Source organism: Leptonotus elevatus, chromosome 1 (assembly GCF_054856555.1).
Source record: "Leptonotus elevatus isolate MCC_2025b chromosome 1, RoL_Lele_1.0, whole genome shotgun sequence".
Lineage (NCBI taxonomy): Eukaryota > Metazoa > Chordata > Actinopteri > Syngnathiformes > Syngnathidae > Leptonotus > Leptonotus elevatus.
Window position 1 is genome coordinate 49059852 of NC_141239.1, and position 27907 is coordinate 49087758.

At 40.0% G+C, this 27907-nt stretch overlaps 2 protein-coding genes across 10 annotated transcripts; one reads left to right on the forward strand and one right to left on the reverse strand.

The window, feature by feature from the left end:
* Positions 1 to 900: 900 nt before the first annotated feature.
* LOC147184213 (ran GTPase-activating protein 1-like) lies at positions 901 to 7782 on the reverse strand. 3 transcript variants are annotated; one of them, XM_086066794.1, is made up of 16 exons: positions 7623 to 7782; positions 6294 to 6413; positions 6030 to 6157; positions 5880 to 5939; positions 5617 to 5796; positions 5266 to 5400; positions 4975 to 5133; positions 4525 to 4638; positions 4095 to 4194; positions 3664 to 3748; positions 3402 to 3573; positions 3052 to 3171; positions 2367 to 2472; positions 1981 to 2066; positions 1765 to 1886; positions 901 to 1490 (listed from the first exon to the last, which is right to left on the reverse strand). In XM_086066794.1, the coding sequence occupies exons 2-16, from the start codon at positions 6403 to 6405 to the stop codon at positions 1406 to 1408; spliced, it is 1764 nt and encodes a 587-aa protein (XP_085922920.1). In that variant the 5' UTR covers positions 6406 to 6413; positions 7623 to 7782; the 3' UTR covers positions 901 to 1405. The 3 variants fall into 3 exon arrangements, with proteins under 3 accessions (XP_085922920.1, XP_085922922.1, XP_085922921.1); XM_086066796.1 differs by having other exon boundaries at positions 1722 to 1886; XM_086066795.1 differs by having other exon boundaries at positions 6294 to 6409; positions 7623 to 7737.
* A 193-nt stretch (positions 7783 to 7975) lies between these two features.
* Positions 7976 to 27535, forward strand: LOC147184214 (zinc finger CCCH domain-containing protein 7B-like). Of its 7 annotated transcripts, none has more exons than XM_086066797.1 (23): positions 7976 to 8049; positions 8126 to 8229; positions 8390 to 8516; positions 9171 to 9207; positions 9719 to 9916; positions 11291 to 11449; positions 11882 to 11962; positions 12112 to 12163; positions 12255 to 12424; positions 13460 to 14006; positions 15142 to 15176; positions 15257 to 15344; positions 15460 to 15621; positions 16836 to 17053; positions 17155 to 17255; positions 17334 to 17515; positions 18530 to 18624; positions 23089 to 23237; positions 24698 to 24803; positions 24916 to 25024; positions 26245 to 26366; positions 26616 to 26785; positions 26867 to 27535. In XM_086066797.1, the coding sequence occupies exons 3-23, from the start codon at positions 8458 to 8460 to the stop codon at positions 27042 to 27044; spliced, it is 3018 nt and encodes a 1005-aa protein (XP_085922923.1). In that variant the 5' UTR covers positions 7976 to 8049; positions 8126 to 8229; positions 8390 to 8457; the 3' UTR covers positions 27045 to 27535. The 7 variants fall into 7 exon arrangements, with proteins under 7 accessions (XP_085922923.1, XP_085922926.1, XP_085922927.1 ...); XM_086066800.1 differs by having other exon boundaries at positions 15260 to 15344; XM_086066801.1 differs by having other exon boundaries at positions 13460 to 13931.
* The last annotated feature ends 372 nt before the right edge of the window (positions 27536 to 27907 follow it).

Below are 27907 nucleotides of genomic sequence, written 5' to 3' on the forward strand. Positions count from 1 at the left end.
TAAGTAGATGTGAAAGACTGATAAATCACTAAAGAAAGTGTTTGGATTAAGTTCTCATTGCAAAAGGTGCAATGTCCGAGTAAGTGAGAGTTTCACATACTTTTGCACCCATGAAATCCGAGTTTTTCTTAAATCAACAACTTTTGTTAAAAAAATGAATGACAATATTAGTCCATTATTTTCAATGTCAGCATTGTAGATTTGGGTACAACTAAACATTTAATAAGGTTATTTTAATATTTTATAATAAATAAATAAATCTGACCATGCCTGCAGGGTTCACAAACTTTTGAGCAGCACTGTATAAATTACTTATCTGCACATCAAAACACATATTACACCCAAATCATTTTTACATTCCAAACTGAGAAGCGGGCAGCAAAACCTCAAAAACAAAATATCTTACCTTTGTGCAGAAGTTGACCTTTGTTTCTTTGACATAAAAAAAAAGAAGTAAAAACAACCCCAGAAAATATAAACTAATAATATTAATGAGTCTGGCAACGACTTTTGAAAATTCCGCGTCCAGCGTGTTCACCGGAGTCTGGAGAGCAATGGCTAAACGCGTCTTTGGTAAATTCTTCTTCTTGTGACCCCTGATCCCTGCACCCCCAACTGCAAATTAACACCTTGGTTTTACATTTTCTGCCCAGTTAAAAGGTCGAGATGCTGCAAGGAATAGCCACATTTGTACATTAAGCTGACTAGTCAAATAGATTTAAAATAAATTCATATCTGTATTAACAATTTCCTAAATGACTTAACAAAATCTCCATCAATATAAACTCTAGCACAAGTAAACGGTACATTTGGGGTAAAAAAAACAAAAACTAACTGTTTTGCTGGATACACTGCAAAATGGAAACTGATCTGAATAAGACACATGCCATGTTAACAAGATGAAATTAACTCAATTTATTTAACAATGCAGTCATAAAAGCTTGAGTCATTTAAGTGAGAAAATAAATCCCTTTTGTAGTTTAACCTTACTTTTATCATATTTAGCAGCTCATTCAAAGCACACGTTAAATATATTAATGAGCTTCTTGAACAGGATTTAAAAAAAAGTTAAGGTAAATGCTGAAAAGTAAAATGTACAACAGCCTAAAATGACGTCATCAAGTACATAGTACAATAAAGTGTGTTGTGTAGCCAGCAGGCATATAACACCTGGCAGTCTCAAACAACTTTTTTTCCCTCCAAAATACACCAGCTGTTACAAAGAGGAGGATATCTAGTTAGGGAACAAAGTACTGCATGTCCAGGCGATGAGATCTTCAACAAGCATCGAGCTCCAAGGAAATGCATGATTATTAAGATGTGCCTTTGATTCAAATTGGAATAGACGAGTGCGGTTTGGGAAAGGGCCATCAAAATTGAAAGGTGCGTTTCTCAACCGCAGTCCTCAGCACTCCGTGTGGGACGACCTCTGCAAGGTGGACTGAAGCTTGTGTCGAGAAGAGCCGCAGAACTCCAAAGGCTTGTTGCTTCTGGGGATGAGATACATTTCTCTCGACTGTATGCACTTACAGTATATACCCCCACTGCGTCAATTTCACTTTTTTTGGGTTGCTAAATAAAATGTGTACGAATGAGGAATCAACACCATCTGTACGCACATATAATACATGATTGTTTCCCCACAAACCAGGTGCAAAAGCATGAATGTACATTAGCAGTAGGTGCTTTGTTCCTGATGAGTATCGAGCGATGTTTTATACCTGGAAGCTGCCTGCTGATTGGCTCATTCTGTCACGCCCTTACCGGGACATGAAGGCCTCCAGCACAGCCACGCTCTCTTTGGGGAAGTAGTCCTGACGAACAGCGTGCTCCAAGGCCTGCAGGTGACCGGCTACCACCAGCACAGGCTTCACCTTGTCCTCACTCTGAGATGACAACAGGAGCGGAGAGAAAAGAAAAGGAATATGGAGACTGAAAAGGCGAAGTACACCGAGGTAAAGGGAGTCAGTTTGCGCTCACCTTAATAAGCCCCAGCAGCACGAGCAATGAGGACACAAAATTGTAGCCTTGGTCAGAAGAAGAAAAGGTTTTCCTCAGAAGGGCATCTGTGTAAAGAAGAAGAAACATTTGCAAATGCTTTAGCATTTAAGGACATAAGGCAAGTCCAAAGGGGCCTTTTGTCTTGCATGCCTGCTACATAAACTGCAATGGAAATATGCAAATCATCACTGCTATGTGAAAAACACTTATGTCCATTTTTTTCATATTTTTATGTTTTGGGGATGAAACTGAATGCAGACATCTCACAAACGTAAAAAGTGTTAAAAAAAAAGGGGGGGGGGGTGTGCAACTGAATGGTAACGGGAGGAGACCCGGTGTTCTTGGTACTTCACAAAAAAACTCACCAACACTTTCCAAGACTGCATTCTTCACTTCATTATTGTCCTCTTTGTACACAGATGCGATTTTGAGAAAGGCTTCGGCTGTTTTTCTTGCATCGGCCACATCCACCTGGCCACAAAGGGAGGGTAGAAGGAATCAGCTATATTGTGTCAAACATTGTAAACGTGCAAAAGATGAGAAATGCAACGTTGAAGACGATCATGTATCCCACGTTGTTGTTTAAACTTGTAGGTTATATACAAAGTAACCAAAAAGTGATTTTTTAACAGAGGAATTAAGGACAAAGCTATTAAAAATGTCCAAGCTAAATGCTTTGTAATTAATGTGCTGCTGTCTTTTTAACACCTTCTTCAACATTTATTACATGTATTACATGTGCCAGTAAGGAGCCATGAACTTTTCTATCAGTATGGAAACAGGAGTCAGTGGACACCTCATCAAAAAGGTGATGACTCAAAGAAATACTTTATTGCTTTGGCCTGAGCACAAACTAGCAAATATACAATAGTTTTTCGGCGAATGGGTGTCTCAAATAAATTCACTATGTGAATATATGGAAAATCAAGAATACTGAATCGCAAACATGTGCAGGGTCACAATATACATTGAGTATATGACAAACAGTGGAGTAAAATTGATTTGTATTGTTCTCCCTTCTCGTGGGTTATCAACTGTACTGTACTGTACCTGCTGCTCAATCAGTGTTGCTCTTCTGGCGCCCAGCTTGAGCAGTTTATCCGGCGATGGAAAAGCGAGGAAGGATGAAACGTCAGGCGGTCGTGGTGCTGATGGTGGTGTGGAAAAAAACTATGAAGGCAAATTGAGAAGTCTGTTAAAGAAACACACATTTATTTTAAGATTATTTTTTTGGGGGGGGGTCCAGTCCGTTCTTGTTAAGTTGATGTGAATTATTGTATTTATTATGAACAAGGCAAAAAAGTTGGAGTTAAAAAAATAAAATAAAAAAAGACTGATTAAATGTATCTGAATTATTGAGCTCTTTTCTCAGGAGCATAGTGCATACTGAACCGAATTACCTTGCTGCCAGTGTATTGATTTTGCTCCTCCTCGTCCACCTCTTCTTCCTCCTCTTCTTCTTCTTCCTCTTCTTCATCCACCTCTTCGTCATCATCATCCTCATCATCGTCGTCATCATCATCATCATCATCGTCGTCATCATCATCATCTCCAGGTTCACCCTCATCATCACTAAAGAGCAGAACAAAGACTTTGATAATCAACAACTGCCTAAAAGTACTAATCTATGTCAACTTGAATGTGAAGAGATGCCGCTCTTACCTGAGTGATGCCAGAAGCTCGGCCATTTTGATGCCGTCCATGAAATCTTTCAGAGCTTTGCAGCCATCCTCTCCCAAATAGTTACCTGCAAAACACAAGGTCGAGCATGTTACATATTGTCTCACCAAAACAATATTGTTATAGTCATAATCATTGTGTCACCATTTATGTACTATATTGTCTTGTATGTTGACCAACTGCTGTTTTTACTTATTATTTTCTCTTTTAACATTTTTTATTCTAATTATTCAGATTTATTTATCAGTATCGCCAATGAGGACTCGGCTTGCGCATGTTTGGATTTATTAACGGCCATAATGTGTGTTGTTTGGTGCTGAATTGCCCCTGCGGACCAATAAAGCTTAAATAGGACCAACTCAATCAGTGATGAAGCAATTGGAAATAAAAGCAACTTTTTTTTTATTTTTTACCATTTAAATCCAGTTTTTCCAGCTTCTTCTTGTTCTTGACAGCAAGGGCCACAGCCAGTGCAGCTTCTTCAGTTATCTCTCCAAATGAGAGATTAAGTTCCTGTTTAACATAAGGGGATAGAAGTGATTCTCCATTAACAAAATACATACATGTAAATGATCACTGATGACCAATGATGTCCTTTTTTTGGACACCTATGATTATCATTTAGCAGAAGACCAGTAATGTGATTGGAAGAGATGACTAATGAAAGCCAGTGACTAAAGTGTAGCATGATTCTGACCATTACACCAAAACCTGGTGAATCGATAACAAAACTGGAGGAACATGATGCAGACAAAAATATTTTCATTTCTATATTCGGGAGTTGATTTTATCATGCACAGATTGTATTGGTGATACTACAGACAGGGGAAAGGGAACACTCACCTTCAAGATCGGCAGTCCTTCTGAAACAGTTTCAGCAATCGCCGTGGCTCCAACCGGACGCACCAAACAGTCGCCAAAGTTTATCACCTGGATGCTTCGTAAATATTTCAGGGCCTGTGAATGACAACAAGTGTTAACAGAGTACAAAAAAATGTTAGTCAACACTGTCATGTCATATCTGTTGGTGATTTTCAAATGACTATGCTCATCTTTTTTTCCTTATTGGATATTAAGTAGGCTGATGACTTAAGGCCTGTAAGTTGCTGTGAGCCTTCAGATAAGAACAAAGCCAAAATGCCTACTCACATCTAAGGTGCACTACTGCTTTACTCGTTATAAAATGTGCTAATGGTAGTAACACTTCACAAAAAGGGTCCCTTCTCCTGTCATAGACAACAACAGTAGGTCATAGATAATGATCACGCAACCCCTGTTTTTTTTTAATCCTACCTGAGCCATCGCAATGGCACCCTCCTCAGTGAAGGTGTTATCATTGAGGTTGAGGGTGCGCAGGTTTGGATTGTGCTGTACGGCCGTCGCCAATGCTTTTATACCTGGGTGATTGATGCCATTCTGGGGCATGTGGATCTCCTCCAGGCTGCCCATTAACTGCAAACACAAATAGTTATTGACACTTGAACAACAGGGAAGAAAAGAAAGCAGCATTTTTTTTCATCCATCCATTTAAAATAGATCATGCAAGTTTTTAACCAAATCCAGTTATTTGTTTGACTTCTCTACCTGGAAAGCTTGAGCGAGAGCGGTGGCTCCGTCGTTCTCCAGACGATTCCTCCCGGCAACAAACACTTTCAGGCTGAGGGGGGGACCTTCTGCACTTGACTTTTTATGGCACTCAATTAGTGATGCAGCCAATATCTGAAAAGTGCAGAACAAAGCCGTTGATTAGACATTTGCAGAGAGGTCACTGCAAGTTCCACTTGTATATTTGCTCTGACAATGAGTGACTGATAAAGGGATTTCTTGACATTTCTTCGCAGAATTTGCCAGGTCGGTAGATACCACAATGACCACATAGGACATTCTGTACATTTGAAATGAGCCTCAATTGAAGGTGATTTTCACATAATTTACCTTCCCCCCTCCAATACCCATGCCGCAGTTGTTGAGTCGTAGTTCCTGCAGAGTGTAGCAGGCGGAGCTTTTGAGCAACCGCTCTATGCCCTTCACCCCATCAGGACCAAAGGCGTTGTCACTGAGATCTAAAACAGTCAGCTTGGCACCCGCCAGCATTACAGCATCGCCCAATGAATTCTTTGACAGTAAGAGAAAAAAATAGTGAGACCCTGTAGTTACGTGAAGAGAGCAGCCAAAGAACAACCAAGCAATGCTGTTACCAGAGCAGGTGGGATCTCAGGGCGGAGGCGGCCAGTAAACATGTCACTCCAGTAACAGCGCTGAAAGAAACAAGCTTGTTGCTATTTTGGCACAAAAAAATTATGGATGCAAAATCAATTTAAGAGAAATCAAGAGTATATGTCTGAAACCTTGAACTGGCTTTTTGTTTCAAGGGCCTTGGCGATGGCTTTTGCCGCCTCAACACCTACAGTGTTTCCCTCCAATCGCAGAGCTTGGAGACCTTCAAAGTTCTCAATCTCCTTCACAATTTCTTCAACTAGAGTTTGGAAAATGGCCATGACAGAGGAAAAAAGTAAAGTTAAATATTTAAAAAAATACATCCAAAACTAAAATGCATTTCTGTCCATTTTTTTTTACATTGCGGCAAAAATGAAAACTTGGCCACCTCATACCTGATTTGGAGTCATCTAGCTTTCTTCCCTGTCCTTTGTAACTCAGCTCCCCTTCCACAACTCCAGCTTTGGCCAAGGAGTCGGCCAACTGTGAAACAATGTCTGTCGCCATTTGGCTACCTGGGGAAAAACAAAAATCACAATTTATTTATTTTCTTACAAGACCAAAGTTAGCTCACAAAATTGTCAAAGACCAAATTGGGAGGTTGCTCCAGCACGGCAATGTCCTTCTCTGCCAGGAACTGTCGGATGCTCAGGCATTGTGAGCAGGCATGTAACAATGGAATGTCTTGCAACAAGTATCACCTCTTCTTGCACATGAAGCAAACATGGCAGGTTATTTTTGTAGACATGCTGATTGATCGTCTAGCCAACATTGAATAGGAAACTCATAGCACTGGTTCAAAATAGATCTTTTGACACCAGTCACAGGGTTTTTCTGACAAACCTCATAGGTAAATTCAATTGCTCTACAGGTCAGGTCTGATTGGCACCAGTTTGGTGACAACAGTGCATTTAGAAACCTGGTGGTGAATCGCAGTCAATCAATCAAGTGTCACCCAAATTAAAATGTGTTAGGATAGGAAGATGACATTTACAGGCAACTTATCATATGGCTTTACAATGCTGAACCCACAAAACAAAAACCACTGAATTCCCACCAAAAAAAGCCCCTTTTTAGTCCCGTCCTCTATTACAGTGTGTGGGGGCTGATCACCAACTCCTTTTAACTAAATTGTAACAACAGCTGTTTCTGAACGTGTGCCGATGTAATGATATCCATTGAGGACGGGCTTTAGGCAGCCAACAGGTAAACAGCATGATAATTCTGGCATTTGCTCTCGTTTGTTTCGAGAAGTACTGACGCACTTTTGGCAAGGACACAAATCAGGTGGGACAGCTTTATTTATAAACCCTAACTGATAAAACGACATAAACATTATGTGCAATACTGAATTTTCACGATGTCATTTTATTTACAACAGGCAACGGAAAGCTAGCTAGAATTAGCCACCTGATGCTAACTTTATGGATACAGAACTTCAAACCTATACCTACCGATAAAACCGCGGCGGGAAGTAAAATTTCCCGGTAACTAAGCATTTGACTAAATATTAAAGCATACATTTTTTGTGTGTAGTAGACGATCTAGCACAGCGAAGTTAATATTGGCAGTTGTACTGTATGAAAACGGAACGTGGTTCGGCCTTTCTGCTCGGTCAACAGCACACCGCCGACCACCTACAGTGGAATTCCACACCGGGCTATGGTAAGTTAAACACAAAATCGAGTCTGTTATTGTCACAATAAAATTAATCACAAAATTACCCGAACTCTGCAGTTTTCAATGAATCCAGTCGTGTTCACGCTCCCGCCCGTTACCAATGTTCAAACAACAGTTCAGCACAGCACAACACACTGCTTGACGACTCAAATTTGGTGGTCAAGGGACTTGTAGTTCGATTTGCCTATACTGGTGCGTTCAATGTCCATTCTCACGCTCCAAAATAACATTTATTCGGAGGACGGACCTACAAAAAAACATAATTTCCTCAGAAAATTATAATTATTGCATATCGCAAAATGCTTTTTGATGGACTGACGACCAGTCCAGACTTCAGCGTAATTCAATAAAGTGAGTAATTTAACGTCTTCTGGCGACTTTTACGACAACCAACAACGACTTACGTTGCTGAGGAACTCCTCAGTTGAGGTCACGTGGACTGCAGTTTCGAGAAATCGAAAGTAGAGTAACGTAAGTAATCTAACACTAACATATGTGTTACAGCGGTCATGTTTGTGAGCCTTATTGGTGATTTGTTGTGTGCCAGGGTAACGCTTTCACTGTTGAAGACTGAAGTCTGTCTCGACCCGTCCTGCTGGCCCATCACACCATTTTGGCTGTGGATCAATGAACTTCATCACTTAAAGGAAGGTAGGTGGTTTCCGGCTGTGCTGGGCAGTGGCGCCATGTTTCATAGACTAAACTGCTCAAAATGCTAAATATCGTTTGAAGAAGAATTATATTGAAGCAAGACGGAAAGCGTGCATGGCATGTGACTATTTTCCCCCCTGCTTCCTACTTATGTTTAAAGGGCTGACAGACATCAACGGCATTTATTTCCAACCTTAACTTGCTTGGTTCCCTTCCCTCCAGGGAAGAATGGACTCGCAGAGACAGAAACGCAGGAAAGAAATACAAGAAGCTCTGAGTTTCATACAGTAAGATTTTAGTATTTTACTTTTTTTAAATATGGAATGTTATATTGAGTAAATTAAAACATAATCTTTAGTTTTGTTTGTTTTGGGTGTATTACCCATTCGTCGGGGTACGCGAGTTTACCGTAGGTCAAAGTTAGCTTGTACTTTCAATTGTCCACGTTCCTTGATAGAATTAAATTTAGACTGACTTTTGTTAGGACAGAGTGAAACTATTTTAAATACTGACGCACACACAAAAACACCCATGAGAACTTTGTATATGTTCATATTGTTAGGGATTCCTTAGGTGAGGTCCCCAGGAGATTCAAGGAAAAAAGTACTACTGTATCCACAAGCAAGAAAGAAAAACTATGATAGAGTTAGTAGAAACAGCAGCACTGGGTCGCACGTGTGTCTCCTGTGTGATCAGAAAGTCAGGCACCCCCCTCTTAGTGAAATAATAGATTATAGATCAGTGCCAGGCTGCCAGGCTGCCAGTCACAGGAAGAGCTGCCTATTCTAAACCCTACGTGTCTCGTTGTGATTGCATGATTTAGTGTCACCAGTTGCGTTTTATCAAAACAGCTCATGTGTGTGCGAGTGCGTGTGCCCTAATGTGCAATGAAAGCTGCGGCATAAGTACATATCTGTAATAGTTTTCTACATGGGTTTCAGATCTTCACTGGCATATCCAGATTCTGAAGGATACAAGGTACAGTCTCAATGTTATGTCTTTTGTCTGTTTCCTGTCAAGTCCCCTATTGAAAACAGTGGTGTTGTTCCGATACCAATATCGGCAGAGGCCCCGATACTGCATAAAAACAGTGGCATCGGCAAGTACTAACGAGGTACACGCCGATACTATTATTTCTGACGCTAATATAGGACTTTGGATGCAGCATCTTGTGTTTTACTTGTGCACAACATTCACTGATGTGTGACGTGTTCACTGCATGCCAAGCTAGGATACCCTATTGGCCCTTGAATGCTCTGAACCAATGGCAGGGCAGCTTTTTCATGTTGACAAAAACCCAACAACCCAGGTATCGGAACGGTATCGGGGGCCAAAAAACGGTATCAGAACAACTCTCGAAAACAGTTAACATTAGGGATGGACTAGGGGCAACATTTGGCAGCAACACGAGTGACAAGACTAAACACGTTTTTATCAAGTTCAATATCAACACATCTCACCAAAATGTATCTTATGTTTTGATTGACAGGACTTTTTGATGAAGTTGTTATGCAACCTTCTCGAGGAGGGAAACAGCTGGTTGAGAGATGGCCACTGGAAGCAGGCAGTGAGTGAGTTCAGCGAAGGCTTGAATGTATCTCACTATGTCTCCGTAGAGGGATTCCAGATTCCTCAGGATTTATTGGAGAGTCTGTACGTCAACCGAGCGACTGCCTTCCACAGCATGGTGAGATTACATTTCAATTATCAGACTCTGTGAGGTTAAAGAGCGAAACAAATGAGATGAGGGCAAACACGACGAGAAAGTTGACTTGACAGTGCAAGTAAGAAAATAGACTGATAGTGTTAGTGTGTATACTTATGTGCAACTACTGTATATGAGAGGTTATGCTACTGATACCCTTCACCGGAAATAATATTCATTATTTATATTTGTGGTATTTGTTGTTTCTTCCCAGTTAAAACCTCCACGATCACAAACAGATCGATGCTCCTTAAACACGCTATTCATCCAGTATCAGTGCCGCCAAAGGGTTGTCTTATATTATTTTATTAAATTTAACTTAAAGCCTCCGTGATCACAATCTGATGCCACTCAGCTATCAGCCAATACCCACGACGACCGACATACTCCGAAGGCACTTTTCGTCACTGAGGTTGTTATTGACTTCTGAGGACAGCCTGCAAAAAAAAAATCATAGTTTTTCGGGCCTCTACTTTGTTTACGAGCATCTCCAGCTCACATTGTTTTTTTTTTTTCTTCATTTGTGCCTCATGCTTTATAATGTGATTATCTTATCATGCATTGTAATCATTCCCACCAGCAAGCCCTGTTTATACAAATTTGCATATTTATGTGCGGGCGTGGAGAGGGAGGAGTCTGGCACTTCATTATTTCCGCATTGATTGAGATTTATGAAAGGAATGTGCTTGGATCCGTACGTACGCACAGATTCCTACATCTGGATTTTTGTGTGCGTGCGACGTTTACTGGATATGGACTTACGCCGTGTAGTATGAAGGCCACGCAAGTCTTCGTACATGAGGACCCTGGTGCATCTCCTGAGCTGCGGTCTGTGCGGAGAATCTCTTGCGTCAGCCCACTGTCCACTACCGAGTCCTGGGAAGAAGGGTGCCACTGAGTGCTGCGCAAGCCGTTTGGGGCAGACCTTCCCCTCGTCCCGGCAGTGCTGGTTGGACAAAAAATGCCCTGCGATTGACTGGCGACCAGTCAAATGTGTGCCCTGGATCTCAGCTGGGATAGGCTCCAGCTCACCAGTAACTCAAATGAAAGGACCTGGATGAATGGATATTGTTGTGAAACTGCTAGGCTGGCTTTTTTCCCTCTCGTTAACTGATTTTTTTAATTGACTTCCAACCATCTATGTTGTACCCAAAACAATTCAGTAGTGTATAAATAGAACCAAAGTCAGGTCGTGCAAAGCCTAATGGCAAAGTGCTTGTATTAAAATTCTCTTTCCTTCATAATCGTAACCTTTTGCACTCATCTGGAAATAGTTTGGACTTTTGTCAGTTTCCTAAACTTCCAATTCCTACTTCTGTACTCTTAACGACTTATTTTGCCTGGTGTGACTTATAGGAGCAATACGATAATTGCATGAAGGACTGTGACAAAGCTCTGGGGGTGTGTCAAACAAACCACAAGATGCTCTACTTGAAGGCCCTTTGCTTAAAGCAGCTTGCCAAGTACAAGGAGGCATATGACTGCACACGCAACTGTCTGCTTATCACACATCAGGTAAAGCTGAACATCGGCTAAAAGGGATTTTAAAGAGTATACGATTTGCATTAATTTTGCTTGGACAATCTAACAAATGTTATATCATGCATTTTTGGATCTTGTAGAATTTTGTCTAATTGTTTTACAACATAAACTTTCAATTTGGCTTGTTTTAAAATGGACGATTTTTTATTTCATTGGTTATTTGAGCAGCAAGCAAATTTCTGGTGCAAAACAATCACTTTATTTACCCATTATGGTCAAAGGTGAGAAAGCGATCCTTCTACTCTTTTTACATTCTATTTTGTGTCTGTGCAAAAATTCCATTTACATGCCCATCTGTAGTGTGTCATGCCACAGTTTTCAGCTACACATCACATTCATTGCTACAATACATAGTCCTAGCAGTCACTAAAAATACCATTCCATATTATTTAAACCTCTTCACAGGACACGCAGGTGAATGAACTCGCAGAGGAACTTGCCAACCATCTGGGATTGAAAAAACGAAAGCCCTACCTCAGAGACATAGTCAGTAAAATCTTCCCCCCCCCATGTTTCGAAATGTTGACCTCAGAGACGAGACAAGTGATGTTCAAAACAATTCCAATATTCACCAACTGTCTTTAAGTAAAGGACGTATTTGATGTCATTTTAATGTGGAGGTTTCTCATGCCTAGGTGTCTTATGATGTAGGGAATGTGACAAACCCGCTAAGTAAAATTGCACCAGGTGAGTATCAACAATGCAGCCGCAATATGCATATTTTCACAAACATGTTCTAGATACAGTCAACACAATATTTTTGCATGTGTGTCCTCAGTCAATTTTCCCAGCATCCATCAACCCTTCATTCCTGACAAAGCATATAACGGGCAAAAGTCTGCCATCTCGGACCTAGACAGGCTGGACACTTTGGAGGACTGTGAGCTGATAGGAGATGACTTGGACAATCTGCTGGACTGTGTTCCGGGTGGACATTTACTTGCTGAGGTAAAGACACATTTTAAGGAGCCATTTTAACACTATTGGAAAATAGAAGTGTACCTCCCAGTGAAATGAACGGAATTGTAAAACTGAGTTATACTTATCTTTTAGCAGAACTTCCGCCTAGTGGCAACATACGTGGATAGTTATTTTGACGTTACGTCAACATTAACCCTTCATTGCCTTATGCCGCAACGCCAACAGCTAGTTTTCAGTAAGGATAGACCGATTATCGGCCGGGCCAATTATTAGTGCTGATATTTGGCTTTTTGACAAATATGGGCATCTGCCTTTTTACGAATCTGAAAGCTGATAAAGCTGGTATCTCACTGCGCGGTGAATGCTTGCGAACATAGCAAATTTGGGGTTTTCATAAGGATTTAAAAGATGTTCACAGATAGTTTTTACTTGTTGCAAAGACATTTAGAACATATTCAGACAATTTTTTTGCTGTCTGCAAAGATCTTTTGAAACCTTTTACGAACCCTGACGAAAACCCCAAATTAGCTACAGTCGCCTGCATTTTTGACATACAAGGAACTTTAATGTATGGATTTATTTAAATTTCCACTTTATAAAAAAAAAAAAAATGATGCTGATACTGGAAACTTGCTACACTTTGTATTTAAAATTTGTATGAATAAATAAATTAAGAAATTATGTTGAAATTTTGAAAAACTTTATTTACAGTAGAACATTTTAGGGAACCATTTACTTGCTTAGTTTTTAATTTAGCTTAACGCATGCTGATGATCCTTATAATAATTTTTATTTTATTTTATTTGACACTAATATTTTCTCTTTTACTGCAAATGAATACTGGCTTGGAATATCGGTATCGGCCTTGAAAAAAACATATAAACTATCACTAGTTTTCAGCATACAACAGTGCATGGAGCCAATGATGGTTATGCAGTGCCAGACGTAGATCCTGCCATTCGAGCATGCCAAGACAGTCGTTCGTAACCCAAGGTTCTATTGTACATACAGAAAATTAGATATTTGTATATGTTTGAGCATTTTTTCCCCTTTGTGTTCTAGGTCCACGCTCAGGAAGTAGCCTCACTTCCTAGCAGAGAAAGCACTTTTGTGCTGCCTGTTCCAACACCTCAGTTCCCCCCAGCCTTTTTTAGCTCTCCCATGAGTCAATTTAACTCCAATAACTCCCTTTCACTTGGCGGTCAAAACTCACTCGATACGCTGGACGACCCATCATCTTCACAAGGACAGCATTCCTTAGATAGCCTCCCTGGAGGCGTCTGTAGTGCAAGTTTGAAATCAACAATGCTCGATTCCCTGGATGACCTCATGGTGGCGGCTCCACGCGCTGTAGCACTACAAGCCACTCAGTCCAAAGCAGACTCAGAAGAACTGGATAAGTCACTTGATGATTTGCTTGATGAGCGTAAACCTGTGAGGCTCACCTGTGACCCGTCTGCACAAGTTTGTTCTGTGTCGGGTTTGAACCAGCTGGACTCCCTGGATTCCTTGGACTCATTCCCTGCAGGGACAGGTAATGGGCCTTCTCTGCCCGCAACCCCACAGAAGGGAACAGACCTGGACTCACTCAGCGATTTCAGTCCCACTGGTGATTACAAGTCTGTCATATGTTGTTGGCCAAGTGGTAGTACTTAGGCTGCTTTGAATTCTTGCATACAACTATCTAAAGCAGGTTTCACCAATTTCGGTCTTCGAAGTCCGGAGTTCTGCAGGTTTGAGGTGTTTCAGCCTACCAACAGACCCGATACTAAAGATCGGGATCGTTATCATTCATCCTGATGAGCTGATTATATGAATCAGGTGTGCTAGTGGGCGGAAACATCTAAAACCTGTAGGACTCCGGACCCCGAGGACCGGAATTGGTGAACTCTTATTTAAAGTATTCAGAATTATTTAAATTCTATAGTATTGTCCGTCAAGAAATGAGTGCAAGTTACACTAAGAAATTGTAGCACATTTGCAATTAATTGAGGTCGGATTGGAAGGAAGGTGCAGATGTAATCATTTATTTATGCTTTTGGGTTTTACAGTCCACTTGCATCAGGGATAAGTTGGGCAGTGCCCATTAAGGGTGATACCTTCAGTGAAAGAGAATGACCTTGCACATTGTGATTTGTAAATCAACCAAGTCAGATGGAAATATTTAGTCGCCATAAGGACACAATTGTTTTTTTCCCTTCTGTGTTTTGTTTTGACTGTGAAAAGTGACATATGCTTGTTTTCAAGTTAGATTAGCTACGATAGCCTAAACTGAAACCTAATTCAAGAAAATACATTATGTATAAATTAGGGTTTTCTAACCATGTATGACACTGAGAGGTCACTTAATACTTAAAATGACAAATATATTACAGAAATTTCTGGGCTATAAGCCGCACCCGACTGTAAGCCGCAGGTGTTTTACTGTTATCACACCGGGTTCCCGCTACTTTCTTTTCCATAATGAGGGCGCAAATTGTCTCGCTCTTGTTCTCTCTCCTACTGTATTTGGGTTCACTTGGTTTGTTTTGCCCTGCCTGACGCTCTTGCGCTTCTTTTATAGTGCGCCCCATTGTGATCTGATGGATAAGCCGCACCGTATTAGCCGCAGGGTCGAATGCAAGTGAAAAAAAGTAGCGGCTTATAGTCGAGAAATTACTGTAGCTATATCCGGAAAGCAAGCCTTTTCACATTTTCAAGATGTAAAAATGTAATGTCATCCATATTCTCTTTCTGCCCTTTAGCTGTCACAGCTTCTCACTGTGCCATTCCTCGCAATGTAAGACTTGCTTTTATCTGGCTATATATTTTTGTCTGTGTTGCTGGGATTTTAATCATGTTTTTTTCATTCTTTCAAAGCAGAAACATGCACAAACTCCAGTCTCAAACCCTCTGTCCGCCACCCATGACTTCATGCAGGCCTGTGTGAGCTGCTTCCCTCGCCATGGTGTGTTCATCTGTACACTGATGCCCATTTGTGCAGATCGATTTAAACTGCAATAGATTTTTCAAACCACATTAAAAACAAAGCAATGTCACTGCAACCTCCTTTTTGTTTTCAGGCCCAGGGATGTACGCCTTCATTCACAAACCTGACCTGGTCCACAGCTGTAAGCGAGACATTCTCTTGTGTCGGCGAAAGGCAGCTTTTCCTTCCGTGTGGACCAGAGTGCGCCAAGCACCCACATGGACGTCCATTACGGGGCCTTTTATTCTTTGCAAACGTAATGCTTGATCTCTTCAGTCAGTTATGTTTTGTCCTGTTCCTTCATAACTTCAAAACAAAAGAGAAAATTACAGTTTTATCATGTATGACAAGCTGATCATTTTAACCAACTTTTGAAATACCTAGACACAATCATTTTAGGATACTGCTCTCAGTGTAAAGTGTAATTATTGGTGCACAGGGTTGGGGAGTCCAGGTCCAGAGAGAACAAACCTTGAAACAGTTTGACTTTTGCCACCGTTGCTTCTACTCAACAGGTGCTTCTATGAGCTCGTTTACCTGCCAGTTAAGTGGAAGCACCTGTGGCTAAAGCCAATTTGTGGCAGGGTTTTTACTTTCTGGACCTGGATTCCCCAACCCTGTATGGTGCATATAGTTAGCGTGTGAAACCAATTTTCAGTTGCGATCTTTTTGTGTGGGGATTATGCATGGAAAAATTCTGGGTTGAAATTTCCATTTCGGCTTTTCTGTGTTGATTTTACGTATTTCCCCATGCTAGCAAGGCTTTTCTTTGGGTACTCTAGCTTCCTCTCACATTTCAGAACCCTCATGGTTATTTAATTGAAGACACTAAATTTTCCATAGGGTGACCATATTTTGAAAAGAAAAAAGGAGGAGGACACTCGGCCCAGCTTTGAGATACGATTACTCAAATATGCCATACATAATAATTTTTTTAAATGCATGCTGCCTCTGTATGGAAAATTAACTTTATTTTGAAGTCTTACTTGACAAATGAAATAATGATGACACGATTGACTGTTTTTATTTTTATGGGGGTGGGGCGGGTATCAAGCCCAAGACTCACCCCGGAAAAAAAGGCGGGTTTTGTGTGTGTTATATATTTTAAAAAATACTACTTCTTTTTTTTTTAAAGAAAAAAATGACATCAGCTTATTACGTTCATCACTTGCTGATCAAATAAGCAGTGTCAGTGGCCAAGAATTTTAACTCATTGGTAATGCTCTGTGCTCACAAACAACGTTTAGTCACCTTATATAAGTGTGAATGTGAGCGTGAACACTGTATGTTGTGTGTACCAGCAAAGACCGCTTGGCGACCAATCCTGATTGTAAGGCTGTTTGTGTGAATTGTGCAGGATCTTTTAAAGTAACGCCCCACGTACAGGCAATGTTCTTACAGTATGTGAAATTATTGTAAGTTCTTAATTTATCTTCTTACCTGTTCTATGTTTTTGTGTTTAATATACAGACCCGTTTAAATCTGAAGAATCAGGCCTCTGTAAGTTTAGGGAAAAGTGCAACTTTGCTTATAACCAACTGGAAATCGATGTTTGGACAGCGGAGAGGAAAGGGACCCTGGACAGAAGTCTGCTGTTTGGACCGTCAGATGTTGTCAGTTTAGACCCTGTGATTAGCATTACACGCCTTCTACGTGATCACAAGGGCATGTTCATATTCCTCTGTCAGGTGAGAACGCAACAAGGGCACTGCCCACTGGAGAACAAAATATACAACTTTTTCTGTGTTCAATTCTGGATCCCCCCCCCCCCCCCCCCCTCCCTCTTCAGGAGTGCTATGACAGTACACCTCGATTTATCAGTGAGCGCTGCAAACACGATCACACAGTGTGCTCTAACCTGGATGTCCGCCACTCCTTTGATGCTAACAAGTGAGTGGCACATAACAGTAACATGCACATTCTATAATGCATATTTTAATTTCATCTACGTTTCGTTATGCCTGTCAGGTGTTCAGTATTTGTATCAAGGACCACCAATGTCAACTACAGAAAAGTGCGTCCGTTTAACGTGCTGGCTCACTTTAAATTGTGCAGCCAAGACATTCGTGATGGGTGCCCTGGGGAGCACAGCTGCTCTAATGCTCACTCAGTCATCGAGCTACAAAGCTGGAGGGTGCAGCGGGACACAGGTGCTGTCTACCAGAAACAAGTAGAGTTCATCTTCGATGTAGAGATTTGTTATTGTCATTTGTTTGTTCTGAATTCAGTTTAAGGAGAGTTTGCAGTTTACAAAAAAAAGTGCTTCTCATATAGCCTATGTAAAACAGTCTGTATGATCATCCCTACCTCTATTTGTATTTTAATTATTAACTATTTGTATTTTAATTATTATTTCACAAAACCCTGCGACTTGATAAGAATAGCCTATCAGAGGTTGAGGAGGCGTTATCAATTATTTGCCGTGTATGCAGCCTTGCGGGGACACGGTAAGTCACGTCATTCAGGTTTTTAGCTAATTATACGTTCTAATGAATACACAACATCAAACCAGTAACATTGCGGTTTACTACAACAACAAATTAGCACAGTCAGTATCCATTTCACATTTACTATACCGCTTGGTCTCGTAATTTTTGTAGGCGAGTGGCAGGATACACCTTGGACTGTTTTGCCAGCCAATTGCTGGGCATAAAAGAGAGGAATTAATTAAACAATGTGTGTACAGTAATTACTTTATATAATTATTTTTGATTCCTTAATTATTTTTGATTCCTTGATGGAAGAATATTAGCCAGGCCTCAATATGATGAAAACTTCCACTACAGAACTAAAAATATTGTGAAATTAATACTTCACTGAGAGTATCACTCATTTAGTAAAAAAAATATCGCTTTAATTATGTAATAAGGCGGATTAATCACACTATTCATTTTGACCGCAGATGATCCTTTAGCTTGACAGCGGATGGTTACATTAAAGGTAGCACAGGTTGTGTTTGAGCAATAAACATAACTACACGCATTCAATAAATGTTTGACAGAGCTACTGTATTTATTTATCTGTACTTTTGATACAGTTCTTGGAGCTTTTCTCCAAGATTGCTTATTTGTACCTCCCCATAAATGCCTGAAAAAATAAAGCTGGACATTCATTTAGTTTCTTTCAATTGGTGAATTCGTTTTTTTGTGTGTTCTTGTTTCTAGGTATCAGTCCTGATGAGATTGTTAAGATCTCAACAGAATATTATCATCAAGAGGAGCAGAACACAGCAATGGAAAATAAATTGAAATCAAGCAGAGTAAGACAATTTTTCTATCATACCATCATTCTTTAAATAACACTACAATACTGGATTTTGATGCGCGCATACAACTGAACATGTACATTTTGGGCAAACAAATGTTTTGTAAGCAAAAAAAAAACGTTTTGCAAGGGTCTGCCTGCCGAACGTTTTGCAACGTTTTGCAGTTTGGACAAAAATGCCAACACTTGCTACATGCGTGCACCCTCGCAAACATGCGAGCTTTATGCAGAGTGCCCCACAAAAGGAGTGCCCTGGCCCCGTCCGTGCACCAGGCAGTACAGATGGAAACAGTTGAAGCACAAGCTGCTGATTGGTTTTATAACATCAGGCTACGTTTGTTCGGAAATTAGTGGGAGAGAAGCGCGACTGTTACTTGTGATTCAAGTTCTTCTTTTACTTTCTTTTGGCGGTTGGCAAATACTTTTGGTGCTTTACTGCCACCTTTTTAACATTCCGGAAAGAGGGTGTCCATCGTTGGTGATGCATGACTTATACTACTACTTCTTCTTTCACCTTAATTTTTTCTTATTTCTTTGACTATTTTCTTTTGACGCTTTGCAAATATTTTCAATGTATTACCGCCACCATTCTGTATTGCACAAAAAGTAGTTGTCAACCGCCAAGAGAAGTCAGCACGATTAACAGGGATTTTGGGTGCCAGTCCAAGCTGTAATTTTATCTAAATTGCACCTGAGTATAAGTCTCAGGACTAGCCAAAGTATGACTAAATAAAAGTGTCTTTTAGTCAGAAAAATATGGTACATACATTTTGATGGTTATAGCACTTAATCAGAAGTACAGATAGGCTACTGTTTAAATTTTTTTTTGGTAAAAGCACCAAAGCAAGCATTTTTTCCCTGTCAATTTTATACAATAGTATTTATAACTTTGCACAATGACGAAAAACTTATAAAAACAATGCACAAAGACAGTTACTCTCTTTTATCAATTTATATAGTGCTCGTAAGAAAATGGAAGAAAAATACTGTGTGTTTTGTTTTCACCCACGAGCTACCAGTACCTAATGTTGGCTCAAAGTGAAATGTTTTCCCTTAGCTTTGCTAACGTTAGAGTAACAAAATTAACTAAATTAGCTACCGGTAATAAAAACGACAGGAAAAAATAGGCCCGTTCAGATTAGATAGAATTTTTGAATGCCAGAACCTAGTGGTTTTTGGGATAGCAGAAGGCAACACAATTGCAAAAATCATTCACGACAGCGTTAAACAACTCTTTTAAATAAGGCCATTGAAGGGGAGTATCTTGCTTTTCTAAATCTGTTGCAGTCGTTCATGCTCACTAGTACACATTACTCAGTCATTGTTGTCTTTGTTTTTTGTCGCCTTTTAAGACCCTAAGATCTCAATCATGTCTCAAACATGTTCAATCAATGGCCAATCAATTGTGATCTCAATAAATTACAATTGACTTTGTCTCTCTGTATTCACATCATATCGTTATCTGCAGAGATTGGAAAAAGTAACAAGCCTATGTTCACAAAATAAGAAGTAGAAAAAGTACAATAGAAAGTAAGGGATAGACAGTATAGATCTGTTTTCAAATGTAGGGGGAAAAAAGTAAAAAGTGGTCAGAACAATAAATACCTAAAGTACAGACTGACGCCTGAAAAATCTACAGTAATTTATGGACTACAAGCCGCTACTTTTTTCACTTGCATTCGACCCTGCGGCTAATACAAAGGTGCGGCTTATCCTTCAGATCACAAGGGGGTGCACTATAAAGGAACCGCATGAGCGTCAGGCAGAGCAAAACAAACCAAGTGAGCTCAAATACAGTAGGAAAGACAGAACGAGAGTGAGACAATTTGCGCCCTTAATGGAAAAGAAAGTAGTGGGAACCCGGTGCGGTAACATTAAAACACCTGCGGCTTACAGTCGGGTGCGGCTTATAGCCCAGAAATTTCTGTAATATATTTGTCATTTTAAGTATTAACAGGGATGTGATTTTTCCGCTAATTCGCGGAATTCCGCTTTTTTTATCTCCAAAAATAAAATGTTACAATTTTTTAAGTGGTAAAAAATCCGATTTCGTCTCAACAGCGTTCCATTTTAGTGTTTCCGTAACTGAAATGAAACTGATCTTGCGATTGGCTGAAGTCTCCGTGTTGACCAATAAACGCGCTTGTTATAAAGGCACAGGAGTATGCCATTGTTCATTTCTCAGACGTTTTTGCCGGGTGTTTAAAGAAAGATGTCCGTGATCGAACGCAAAGATGCTCCGCGAGTTAAGGAAATTGACAAGATCGTAAAAAACAAGTTTCGATGGGACTGGTTAGAGAAGGATATATCTACAAATGTTGGAAAGAAGACTGTGACGAATTTGTTCAGTGACTTTATTCGGAAGATCGATCGTGCCGGGATAGCGCTTTGCATTTGGTGCCATGATACCATTGACTATGGTGGGAGAGGTTTCAAAGCTCTTGAAAGTCACGTAAAGAGCAAAAAACACGTGAAAGAACTCCAGTCAAGAACAACAAATTATTCCATCGCTGGAAGTTTCGGTGCCCAAACGAAAACTCCAAAACTTTACGGCCTCCATCCCTTATTGACATCACAATCGGAAGCGGTAATAGAGAGACGTGATCCACCCCAACAACCTGTACCAGTTGCTGATAGAGTCGTGAATTTTGAGGTCGGTGGTAAACTTTTCAAATTAATCGAAATCAAATTTTCGAAAATATTATAACGTAATAAAAATGGCCATAAATATTTAACATGGTTAATCATTGACACAAACTCAAATGAATGCTGTATGTTTGCACTTCTCAGGTTTCAATATGTTGACTGTCTTGATGTATGCAGTTACAGAGATGATCTTAGTCAATCATGCATTCGACGAATGCATGATTGTGTTTTTACCAGAGCTTGCTGCATGAGGTATTTTATGTTTTTGTTATGTATTAAATTAAGAATGATTGATTAAATGATTTATTGCATGGTAAATATATATGATGATATTCTCAGTGATAGTTTTTAAAAGCAAAGGCAGTCCAATGTTTTTGAATGTGACTGATTTTGAGTTGACTAAAACTGCAATTTTATATGGGATAGTTCAATATACATTGAAAATTTATGCTGTTGTTTTGTCTATTTCTTTGTCATCTGAGTGCATTGAAAGTACTTAAAAACACGGAAAACCCATGAGCTCTGGACCTAGCTGAGTGCCCGCGGCCCCCCAGACCCCCGGCTAAATTTTCAGATAATTTCACTTTGGTCAAATCACATCCCTGTATTAAGTGACCTCTCAGTGTCATACATGGTTAGAAAACCCTAGTCTCGGGTGCGGGTTACATGTGTATTAACTCGAGTATTCCCCAAATGTAGCTTGCGCGGCTTATAGTCAGCAACAAAGGTATTTGTACTTTATTTCCCACCACTGATTAGATGATGGACGTTGTTCACATGTGACCCGCTCCAGCAAAAGCATCCGCGTGTCTGTGAGATGTTTAACGAGTTAGACACGAAAATGTAGTTTGGACATAAATGTTGATTTTGAGATTTCTCCACAAATAGCCTCCTTGGGGTCTCTGGTTTCATTTCCCAGCAGCACAAAGGTAAAAAATGTAATAGAAATGTATGAAAATAAGCAATTATTAGACAATATGCATCGTAACTAAGGAGTGTTTTTAGCCTAGCCTGCTAGCTAGCGCCACGTCGGGTAACTGTTTATTAAAATCAACCCGGATTTCCTGCCTCAAACATCATCCACAACTGATTTCTATAAATTATGTGAGGATAAGCGGTTCTGATAATGAATGGATGGATGGATGGATGGACATAGCAACCAAAAAAAGTCAGTCCACCATAATGAATATAGGCTACGAATAAATCACGCGCACGTCATAACACGCCATCATACCTTGTCGTAGAAGCGCGTCGGCGGTCCAGTTACCGTGCTGTGTAATCCAGAGATAATCTTACACTCTGTTGAACCATCATAACCTTTTGATTTCATTTATATGACCAAAAGCATTTGATTTGAGACATACAATAACATCCATGATGTTATCAACAAACGTACTTGTCAGAGGCCACACCAAATTGTAAATAATCTTTCAATTCACACAAAATTAGTAATTCAAATTTCCCACTGCGTTATTATGACCTCATTTAAACCAGGAAATACCACAAGGAGGAACAATAAAGTAACCAAACTTTTGATGCCTTGTAAGCTGAATGTGATCTTCAAAGTTGAAGCTGATTTCATCTGTTGAGAGGTCAAACTTCCAAAACGTTTAAAGGGTTCAAATCTCGGACGATGGCCTTACCTGCGATTGGAATTGACTTTCCACTGATATCTTGACAGCTCCTGAAAATTTAAGGTTCATATCTTTTTCTTAAGGTACTTGGTTGCTATGGACATTTGAAAGATGCAAGGACCAAAACTTTAAACAACTTTTTCTCAAAACTAGGGATTTATCTTCCTTTATTTTAACAGCCTCCTGCTGCTGCAAATGGTGAGAAAAACCCACAAGGCAAGAGTTTGAACATGAAGATGAAGTTTGTCTGTGCTAGCTGCTTTCAAGATGGCCGCATAGTCATGCCGGACAAAGCACTCAAGTATTGCTCTGCCAAGGCCAAGCACCCGTAAGTAAAAAGAGTCGGAGGCTGTGTATCACTTCATATTACGACCTCAAAGGCAGGGACGTGTGGGCAGGGCGGGCGGGTGATGGCAGAGCCTCGTCCCCTGCATGTGAAACAACTTTACATTGATTTTCTTTTTCAATCTCAATGATATTTTCATTATTAAAATAGCTGAATGAATTTGCATATTTCCTGTTCAAATGCATGGCAAGGGCAACTCGGAGAGTCACCTATAGCTACGTGACCTCGCACAACAGACAATGGTGTTTCTCATTACATCGCCAATAATATACATTTGATCGCAAGATGCTGCACATGCTGACATTTAACAGTCTGTCTAATATATTTAATGGATGTGAGTGGCCTTTCGTCTTTCTTACCAGCCAGAAAAACGGCTAAATGTGCACAGTGGAGTCTGGAAAGTACATTACATTCAGTGGCATTGTTATAGAGAAAAAAAATCACAATAAGGACCACCAACCTTTTTAAATCTAGTTATATTTGGCTACTGATAAATGTGCTGGGCTACACACTTCTAAAATAACAAATGTGCTCAAATTACCTTTAACCATATGTTATTATGAAGTTGTTGTTGTAATTAACAATTAATGATATTTGTTTATTTGAAGACACTGATCATGTTAATTATTTCTCATAAAGATAAGGAAACAGGCAAATGTCAGTATACAACACTATTTCTATACATTTCTGCCAGAGTTTATATTTTTTAAATGATTTATACAACATTCCTAGAAAATCACAATGTCCCATCAATGGTGATGAACTATTTTTACAACTCAAAGGCATCACTTGTTGGTGACCCAACTGACCCATGCTATACAAACGCTCAATATAACATTACTGAATCGTCCAATCGACGTCAATTATAGCAGAATCAGTCTTTAAGAATTGCATGACAAAAACACAAAAAAGGGAAATAAAATGTGAAATATGTTAATGTGTGCAGATCGCTACAAAGGTGTTTTGCTAGTCAAACTTGGCTTGCTCTGACCAACCAATCAGAGGACGGAAAAATGCTGATGTAATTGTGGGCCAGCTTGTTGGCCGTCTGAGGTGAATTCAAAATCTGATTGATTAAAGAATCAGTCCCCTCCCTTATACAGAGTTTACAATACAATGGCCAGTACTACTGACTCTGACAATATTGAGCAAGATTAGCTTGACAAGGCAGCACATAGAGGCTGAAAACAAAATCAAGGAAGCTGTGTAGCTCAGAGAAACACTACAAAATGAAGAGAATAGACTATTGGTAATAGATTAATACAATTTCATCCGAACAGGTATTCAAATTTAGGTTGTAATTGTAAGTCAGTGCTTCTGTTAGTGTTTAGGCGAGCAGAGAAGGCCTGTTTAAAGTGAAGCTTTGGTCTTAGATATCTCATCATTCAGCTGCTCATACCCCCTTCTCCTTTTCACTTCGAAACAATAATGAACACTCTCAGGTGGATAAAAGAGCAAAACACACTGATGGTGAAATCCATGGAGGAGAATAAATGGGTTCCTGTCAGACCGCTTCCACATGCAAAAAACTTCCCTGCACAATATGAGGTAAGTCTTCCTTTTCAAATTAAGTGCTTAGCCAGCTTAGTTAGAAGCAATTTCCTTATTAAACTTTAATTTGTTCCAGTGTTTTATTAGCATTTAAGTTTTGTTCTGGCAGTTGTGCAGCTGGATGTTGAAGAAGAAGAGATGTGACTACTTTGGGAACTGCTCCTTTGCCCACAGCAAAGAGGAAAAGGAGATGTGGATGTATATGAAGACTCAAAACGGCAAGTTATTGACACAAACGACACAGGTCTGCTAGAATTTTGGAAAAATTGTTATTCCAAACAGCTCACTGAATTTGAGGCACTGTAATTGCCCGCCTCAGTTGAAACATTCGTTTTTAATAGGGATGAAACCGAAATGAAAATGTTTGGCCGAAAAACGAAACGCTGAGAAGAAAAAATAATGCCAATTTTTACTGTCATTGCATTTATTATAATTAATTAAAATTATAATATTATTATACAATATTTATTTAGCACTGGCATTTTAACCAAGCACAATATAAATTGAAATGTGCCCACACCGCAGACATGTTGGCTAATGGTACATTAAACACCAAACGAGGGTTGAGCATTTTCTGGCGGTGCGATTGCACTTTATACTCAATGTAGTTCGCACAGGCGGGGACGGATGCGTGCGGCGGGAAACTTACTTAAAATCTGCACATTCACATAGTCACCAACGTTTAAAAATAAATAAATACATTTGTTCGCACCAGCTAATCGGCTTCGGGAACGGACTGCAAAGTCACACACAGCGTCGTGTACAGGTCTGTCGCCACCCGGAGATAGCGGTAAGTGTTTCCGCGTTTAAAACTGTTGATAGCAATAATGCTAGCATTCGGGATGCTGGTGAAAAAGTGAAAGCGTTCGAGGGGCTCTTATAAAAAAAAAAGAAAAAAAAAAGGGAAGGCGCTGCGGGAGAAAGCGTGGCTCACCTGTATTGCAGTACACGTACTACACGGCAGTTATATCTTTTTTCGACCCACTTAAATGTTGTACACCAAGCGACGCCCCTCTCCTCCAACGTGCGCAATGACCCCGGGAGCTGCTGCGACTGATCAGTGCAAACTCAGTGAGAAGCGAGGCGGACAGGCGGACACTCACCCCCGCGTTTGCTGTTTAATTCAAACAGACGCTTGCTTGCAGCGTTTTTTTGCTTGCGTCACCCCAACCTATTGCGGCCATATTCTTTCGGCTTTAATTTTATTTCGGCTAAATGCATTTGACATTTTCGGTGGCCGAATATTCGGTTCCTTACTAGTTTTTAACGTGTTAAATTAAAAGTAAAAAATGTCAAAGTGGCCCTAGCGTCCTTCGATTTTTCTGTTAACAACCTGTGGAAGGAGAAGTCCTGACCGTCCTGCCCTAGTGCCAGCATGTCTGCCAGTATGCATTTGAACAGTGTCTAAATGTCGAGTGACTTGTTTCTGTCCCAACAGTCATTGAAATGCAGCAGATGTACAACATGTGGCTGGATTTAAGTGCACATATTCAGCAAGCAGACGAACCCATGCTAACTCAAGAAAAAGACATTGTCATGCCAACAGACAATGCAGCAATGGTGGGTCATTGATATTAACGTGAGTATCAAAATGTGAGAATAACAACAACAAAAAACTCGCTGTCCACTTGATCAGGTCAACTTGCAATTGCTTTTAGTGTTTCCTCCATTATTAGACTGCAAATGAATGACACTTTCCCAAATTTCCGCTTGAAGTGTCCATAATGTAGTGACTTGCGATTTCATGTTGTTGATGAACTACATTCGCAACCAAGGTGATGACGGCGCCACTTCCTATTTCCATTTCAGGGTGACTTCTACTGTCCTCCTTGTGGGAAGCAGTGTAACGGCGAGCGGCAGTGGCAGCGACACATCTCCACCAACAAGCACAAGGAGTGCCTGTTCAATTGTGAAGGAGAAGACGAGGCTTTGCGCTGGAGCCATCGCTTCCCTGGTGCATCGTTCAAGCTCTGCAGAAAGTAAGACATCATTTTCACTTCGTCCGAACAACATATTTGAAATATATGAAATTCACATGGCATGTTTCCATTGTGTCTTAGGTCAGAAGCTGACTGCCCTGACGGTGCCAGTTGTGACTTAGCCCACAGTCCCGAGGAGTTGCAGGAGTGGATAGAGAGACGGCATTTCCTGCGTCGCAAATTGGACAAAGCGAGGGAAGACTTGCTCATCATGCCTGATGATTTTTACTTTGGAAAATACAATTTTATACTTAACTAATAACTGCAAAAGAACCATGCAAGGATTTTTTCCTGACGTTTATTTTACTTTTCTTTAATTGTCATTAACGGTACTGTTAAAAAAGTGCTTGCCCGCTTTTCAAATTCTTTTTTCTTCTTCATAATTTCCCTTAATAAATACAGACTGCACAGTTTGCATTCCCGACCAGTGCCTCAATACCCAGCCCAAATTTTTTTTAAATGGGGTGGGTTGCGTCTACAAAGGCATTTGATATTAAATATTCACAACCACTGGCTTTTAGAAAATAGAAGATATTTTATTTCAGGTTTTTATCTTATTTGTCTTTTTCTATATTCATGTGGTTTGGTACCAGTGTTGCCAAAATATATTGATGATGAATTTTCTCAACTCTTCTATGGCGTTTTCTATTGTGCGTTAGCATTAAGCTAGCCGACTTTTTTAAATGAGTAATTCTCTTAAATTGTTTTATGTTTGAACTTAAACTGCGAACAATAAATGGCTAGAAGCAAGCACTTGTCCTCATTTGTAAAGAATCGTGCTGATTTGTTAAAAAGTTCCTTGCTAGGCTGCCACCATTTAGCATTTATGACACCTTTTTGCTCGCAACTCATGACAAAAAAATCAGCACAAATCTCGAAAGACAATGATTCCTTTACACATTTTCGAATTCATCTCCTGCGATATTAGAAACAGCAGACATTTATTAGAGCCAAGTTCGACGAGCAAAGCACCTCTATAACATGTACAATAAGCACATTGTGCGTAAGTTGTATTTTATTTGTTTGGATTATTTTCATGTTAATAGATGAATATTGATTCAGGTGGAATCTGAAGGTAAATGAAGTTGGGTAAACCACCATCAAAGGGTAGGTACCAAATGC